General features: G+C 32.4%; 1 protein-coding gene across 1 annotated transcript in view; it reads right to left on the bottom strand.

The window, feature by feature from the left end:
* Nucleotides 1-3,199, bottom strand: part of LOC135223949 (uncharacterized) — a 26,372-nt gene extending 23,173 nt beyond the window's left edge. The window contains exon 1 of the mRNA XM_064262870.1: nt 3,155-3,199. Within this exon, the coding sequence (XP_064118940.1) occupies nt 3,155-3,199 (45 nt within the window). The remainder of the gene's footprint in view (nt 1-3,154) is intronic.
* Between the last annotated feature and the right edge of the window lie 4,301 nt (nt 3,200-7,500).

The following is a 7,500-nucleotide window of genomic DNA, read 5'->3' as shown; positions in this document are numbered from 1 at the left end:
CTAGTAAGTTATGGATTTCTTTAACGGACAGAATTTTCAGAGGTATTTTCAAAAATGTAATATTGATCGAGAATTTATTCAGATTTATATAGGAATTTTTTGGTTAACTTAAATATGACACAAGTGGGACCTTTTTATGTAAATGGGTGGTTTTACAAAACACAGATGACCAAGTACATAAAGGTCTGGTATGAATAAAAATGTTAACCACAGTTACTTTCATAGTTAATGAGAATTTATTCAGAATTACGTGAGGAATTTTTCCATTAATGTAAATATGGCATAAATGGGACCTATTTATGTAAATGGAGGATTTTATTGCAATGATCGACCAATTACAGCATTGAAAAGTTTGCAATTGAAGACAAAATCAATATAAATTATACCTTATTATTTAGGTCATAATGGCTAGTGTCATCATAAATTTGGAAGACAGATACAATATAGAAGCAATTAATCAATTTTGGATTTCACACAGACAGTCAAATATATACAATAAATATTTTATTATCAAGTAAGCAAATAATGAATTTACTAGCTTTTGAAATCTCTGCGTATATCCGCTAGTGAAAATTTATAAAAGTTGGAAGCAAGGAATTTTAACCTACACAGAAATACATGCATTGAAATATACAATCAAAAAAATAAATACTAAATTTATTAGGTTTCAAAATCTCGACATTTAAATCAGTGGTTCTCGGCCACGTCCCCTCTTAGACTTGGTCCTTCCCTCCACGTCTTCCTTACATCTATGAGTAAAAGTTCCTCTCAGATTTAAAGAAAAGATAAAAAAAAGAAAAAAAAGAGAAAGAGAAGGGGTTTCGAGGGATAGGGTGAGGGGTAAATAATTACAAAACATGGTATGACCAACTAGTCTAAGTAGAGTAGTAGACCATAAGAAACTAACGTTATTACTCTTGTTAAGAGAATAAAGAATATAATTAGAGAATTTGACATTTGTCCGTAAGGCTCAAGCCTCCCCTGGGAATTGCTGACGTTCCAAAGGTTGCGAGCCACTGATTTAAACCTTACATGAAAATATATTCAAACAATATATTTACTGTCAAGATGATCAACCATCAATTCACTAGATTATAAAGTCTCTACATTGAAAGCCCTTTTGGAATACATAACCCAACTTTTAAAAAGGATAAAACCAAAAATGAAAATCCTAAGGTCTTCTGAATATCAGCGAGTGGCTTAGCTTAGCAGAAGACTCAGAAAGTTAGGGCGTGGTCGCTGTAAGATAAAGGAACTAGTTATCTTTGATGTTTCTTTTTTTTTTGTAGTAAACCGAAAGATATATTCTTGGAGCTTGGTTTTATTTTCTTCTTGGTTTTACTTCCTCCTTAAATTTTTGGTTTCGTTCCGAACTTTATTCTATTCTTAGATAAAAAAAAATTGTTTTTTGTATAGTCGACTATGAAGTTGTAGCAATAATGAAAGTATATAGTTCTTGGGTAATGGACTCTTCTGTGTAATAAAGCTTTATGGTCCCAAGTAAATGCTGCGTTTACTTACATGCATATATATATATATATATATATATAATATATATATATATATATATATATATATATATATATGGTATATATATATATATATATATATATATATATATATATATATATATTTATATATATATGTGTGTGTGTGTGTATATTATGAATATATATATATCTATCTTATGAATATAATATTATATATATATATATATTATATATATATATATATATATAAGTATACACCCTAGCTTTCTACCTAAGAGTATACGCTTCCATGCATCTGCCCTCAAACCTAACTAAACCTTACATTCTGCCAATGGTTCCCAAAGCGAATACACGACAAAGGAAGCCAAGAGAAAACAAAGGAAGCACAAGAGAGAATAAGTAAAATAAAAATCAAGAAGCCATTCGCACTATGTGTCAAGTCCTTGTGCAAACGACGCTCCCAAAGGAGTAGCGCAAATAAAAGATTTTTATTCGTAAGCGGAGATAGACGTCGCCCTCAGACGTAGTGGCGTCGCCCAGAGGCCAAATAAAAAAAGAAAAATAAATAAAGCAAACAGAAATGAATCAAGATGCGAAAAGGAGAAACAGAAGGAGATGTATAGAGGTTGAAAAGGAAACGAGTATAAATGAGAAGTATTTCAAGAATTGAGCAGACAAAGGTAGGGAATTTTGTAAGCACATAGATTATGATGAAAAGAAATTTTTGAAAGAATTCACTAAATCTAAGCAAGAAGGAATAAAGATGCGAAGAGGAGAAATAGGAGAATAAACAGAGGTTGAAAGGGAAACAAAGGTAAAAGAGAGGTATATGAAGAATTGAGTTTACAAAGGCAACGAGTTTTTTATGCATCTATAATGTATATACATACACACACACACACACACACACACATCATCATACATATATATATATATATATATATATATATATATATATATATATATATATATATATATATATATATATATATGTATATATATATGTGTGTGTGTGTACGTATATATAGATATATATATATAGTATATATATATATATATATATATATTATATATGATATATATATGTATATATATATATATATATATATATATATATATATATATATATATGTGTGTGTGTGTGTGTGTGTGTGTGTGTGTGTTTCTGTGTGTGCTACATATATATATATATATATATATATATATATATATATATATATATATATATATATATCATATATGTAATATTTCACACGTCTTTCGTTGTAGCGGTAAACCAGAGTAGAACTGTCATAATTCTAAATATAACTCTTACAGTACTCAAATACGTTCAGTTATTAATAATCACTGCAAGAATTTATGTACTGTTCGCGTACTGCTTCAATCTATTCAAGCGAGACAATTTTTTTTTTACCTCAATTTCCCTTTGAAGTCAGCGTTGCTAAATTCTGTCCATAACGGAACAACGTATTTTCTCCTGCCGAAATGGCATCGTTACGGCAACTGGTCGTTGTTTTGTTTGTTTGTTTGTATTGTGTTTTTACGTTGCATGGAACACGTGGTTATTCAGCAACGGGACCAACGGCTTTACGTGACTTCCGAACCACGTCGAGAGTGAACTTCTGTCACTAGAAATACACGTCTCTATCTCCTCAATGACTTACCAGAGAATCCAACTCGCGGCCACCGAGGTAGCAAGCCAAGACCATACCAATCACGCCACTGAGGCGCTAACTGGTCGTTGTTTGCTGATATCCCTCTCAGGAATAGATATAATTTCTTTTTGTGGGAATATATATAGTTTTGCGAATAACATGTCTCGGACAATCGTTTTGGTTCTGTTCCCCGACCAATTTCCCGCTGCTGTTTCCCGCTACGGAAGGATTTGAAGATTATCAATTCTGCTATGAAGGTTTTATATATATAGTTTCTTATTTTTAGACTTGCATTTTTCCGAAGCTTAGCAGCAGATTTTCCTGCTATAATTCTATTTGATGACTTTCATCTACTTGTTTTGCTTGATTTCATATCCATCTCCTCTTTTAAGAAGGAGTGTTCGAACTTAAATTGTATCTCAGAAATTGCAGTGTCTACTATAGTAGATTCACATCAACAGTGCATTTGATGGCTAAGCCAGTCCCCTACGACGCTCCTGATTGGCTGTTGATAAGCCAATCACGGGGCTGGAAACTCTCAGTCTCTCTCTCAAGAGTTCACATAGGCAGGATGTATGAGGGATACTTTTGAAAGACGTATCTCTCAGGAGACGAGGAACATACATCCTGCCTATGTGCACTCCCTCGACAGACTGAATTTCCAGCCCTGTGACTGGCTTATCAACAGCCACTCAGGAGCGTCGTAAGGGACGGGCCTTGACATCAGATGCACGGTTGATGTGAATCTACTGTAACACTAACCTCGCCCAATTAGTTTGCTTAGAGTCGCGTTTATAAACATTGTAATCTACGTAAGTCCAATACATTTGTTGATTGCAGCATTTTAACGACGGGTGATACTGTGATACTAGGAAATAAAATACAATTCCCCATAAGACCGGATTCTACGTTTCAAATTTATTGGAAAATAAATCACATTATATTCACTGACATTTACCCGTCATTCAAAGAATAGAAAATCCATGAGATTGATGTTCGCCTTTTCTGATGCAAATTAAAATACACCGTTAACTAAAATTTTTCTAAATGAATTGTACAGCCCTGACTGTAATGCTTTAGTAGGCAGTTTTACATCGATTGAAATTTATCCTCAACTCCCAGAATGATCAGTATAATATACAACCTTTTACTGAAATGACTCTAAATACTTTTATAACATTTAATGAAATGCTCTAGAAAAGGTTTATACACATTTATGAAACGTATCATCAGCTTTATGAAACATCAGAACGATGCTCAAAAATATGTACGTTTACTGAAAACTATTAGAATAATCTTACAACATAACTGTAATACTTTACAAAACAGTTTTACATTTATTGAAAAATATCCTTAACTCTAAGAAACATCAGAGTGCCCTAAACAAAATAATATGTTTTCCTGAAATGATTCTGAAATCATTCTAAAATATTTACTGAAATTATTTAGAAAACCCTTACAAAACACTCACATATTTCCTTAACTCTAAGAAACATCAGCATAAACTATATAAAATAACAAACAACGTTTACTGGAAATATTATGAAACATTTTACATTTACCGTAATGCTTTGGAAAAGTCTCACAACATAAAACGCATCGTTAACTCTAATAAATATCAGAATGCCCTACAAAGAATAACATACGTTCACCGGCATCATTTTAAGAAATTTTACAACTGCTTTAGAAAAGTTTTACAATATTTACTGGAATGCTTCCTTAACTCCAAGAAATTTCAGAAAGTCCAACAGAAAGTCATTTGCAACATTTACTCAAACGATTCTGAAGTCATTTTACGACATTTACCGTAATGCTTTAGATATTGGTCTTACGACATTTACGAAAACGGACCCTTATCTCCAAGAAATACCGCAATGACATTCGACTTCTGCAAAATGTCTTCCACACTCGCTAATGCACTTGGGCGAATAGAAGCTTCGACGAATATCAACGACTGAAAGTTACAAGTCGTTCAGTGCTTGAGAGAGATAGTAACTCCCGCCCTAAACATATTGTTATTGTTATCGTTATCGCTTTTGTTATTGCTTTTGTTAATGTTATCGCTCCCCTCTTTCCAACTCTCTCTCTCTCTCTCTCTCTCTCTCTCTCTCTCTCTCTCTCTCTCTCTCCTTTTGATCGCAAATATAAATCATGGCATTTAGCCCGAGTTCCCATGAACTGGTAATGGGTCGTGCGTCTTACTATTACAGTAAGTTATCTGAAATTATAATGATCGTTTTAAAGCTTTGAGTTTCTCAGCCTGATATCTAGATTATTATTATTATTATTATTATTATTATTTTATTATTATTATTCTTTTATTATTATTTTATTCGATACAAAATGACAGCTGTTTTGAAGTGAAGCTATTACGGTAAACTATCTTAAATAGTCATGGTCGTTTTCGTACGTTAATATTCTCAGCCTAAATTCTAAAGAAAAAACGTTAAAATTATTTATTATTAATTATTATTAACTTATTGATTATTATTATTAATTAGTTATTCATTATTATTAATTATTATTATTAGTGATAAATTTGAAGGGTTGGAAATCCTTTTGTGTAGGTAAGGTATAATTTTGAGTGTAAAAGAACAAATGGGTTAAAAATGTATTAAAATACGATTGAGCCATCAATTATTATCATTATTATTGTTATTATTATTATTATTGAAAATAATTGACAGTTTAGCCGCGTTTCTTTTGTATAGAATTCGTCGCGAAGGACCACATGCTGTGCAATACACTATATGTACTGTAGGACTCCCGCAAGAATTTCAGTCCCAGTACACCTGCCCGGCTATGTCCTTCTGGGTTTAAAGACAAAACGTTGCAAGAATACGAGAGGAAATGAGAGAGAGAGAGAGAGAGAGAGAGAGAGAGAGAAGAGAGACGAGAGAGAGAGAAGAGAAGAGGGCCAGGACGACCCTGAGCAAGAGGAATCCAGAATGAGTCATTTTGTAACTTTTGTCGACTAGGCTTAAGATCCAATTTGTGCTGCATTTTGTAAAATATATTCAATTTAACAAATAACACGTTTTTTTACATGAATCCCCCATTTGGCGTTTTTATAGCCAATTTGAGTACAGAAAAAGGTCAGTGGTAAGAAGAATAGAGAAACTTCTGTGCAAAATAAACGCGGCTAAAATAGCCCTTATTTTTTTATAAAACCTGTATTAATGAAAGTCTTCTTCCAGCATTATTATTATTATTATTATTATTATTATTATTATTATTATTATTATTATTATTAATTTTATTATTTTTATACGACAGGTCTCAAGAGCCATTAGCCCGCATAACAAACTTTCTCACAACAAAAAACTTATGGTTACTTATCTACCCTAAAAAAAAAAAAAAAAAAACTTTCACTCACCCTTTCTCTAGTACCGGAGAAAGATATCAAACTTTCTTTTCATCTCTCTCCTAAAGGGGAAAGCAACCGAAACGGAAAATAAGTATATAAAAGAAGGAATAGTTTGTGCCTATTCTTAGCCAGAGGTCGCTATTCTCAATAACAGCGTTTCAATTTTCATAGAGAAAAATACTTTCATCCAATCTTCCCTTTTAAAAGAAGCGAGAAAGAAAGAATATGAAAGGAACAATGAAGGAGCATGGAACCAAACTAAGAATGGAGAAGAGAGAGCAGGTATCAGTTATTCTTAGCAAAGGGAAATTAAGTTCATAATCAGTCAGTTCATTTTGACTAACAAAAAAAGTTCTTTCTTTCAGCCTCAGCCTTCAAAGAACGGCCAAAGAAGAGCAAGAATATAAAGGAGGAAATAGAACGAAATAAACCAAGAATGTTAAGGGGAAATTGAGTGGAGTTCTCCTTAGCTTTATAACTCACGAACGTCAAAGCTTCAAAATTTACATATAAAGAGGCTTTTATTCTATCTTAACTTTTAGGGACAAACCCAAACTAAAATTGACCAAGAATAGGAACGGATGAGAATATAAAAAAAAAGTGAAAAGACATAGCGAGTTAAAATCACTGCCCCGTTTAAAAAAAAAAACATTCATTCTCCTGATGAAGAACAAACCGAAAACTAAGGATGTAAAGGGAAGGATAGCGGGAAAAGAATGTATACCTATATTCTTAGCCATCAGTACAAGTGCATAAAGAATATAAGGAATAATTTCAAAGACAAAGCGAGTAGTAACCCTAATCCCATTTCAAAAATTGGAATCATCTATTTTCCCTGATGACTAAGAAACCTAGAAAAAAAACGACTCCAGAAATATAAAGAAAATGCGAGGGGAAAAAGATTGCAATCCTATTCTTAGCACTCGATACAGGTTATTCACTGAAAAGTGAAAAATAAAAGCGTGGGTGCCAAACATGGAAGAAGATG

The sequence above is a fragment of the Macrobrachium nipponense genome, chromosome 10 (assembly GCF_015104395.2).
Source record: "Macrobrachium nipponense isolate FS-2020 chromosome 10, ASM1510439v2, whole genome shotgun sequence".
NCBI classification, from domain to species: Eukaryota; Metazoa; Arthropoda; class Malacostraca; order Decapoda; family Palaemonidae; genus Macrobrachium; species Macrobrachium nipponense.
The sequence above is the reverse complement of the archived record's forward strand: the minus strand, read 5'-3'. Positions and strand labels throughout refer to the sequence as shown.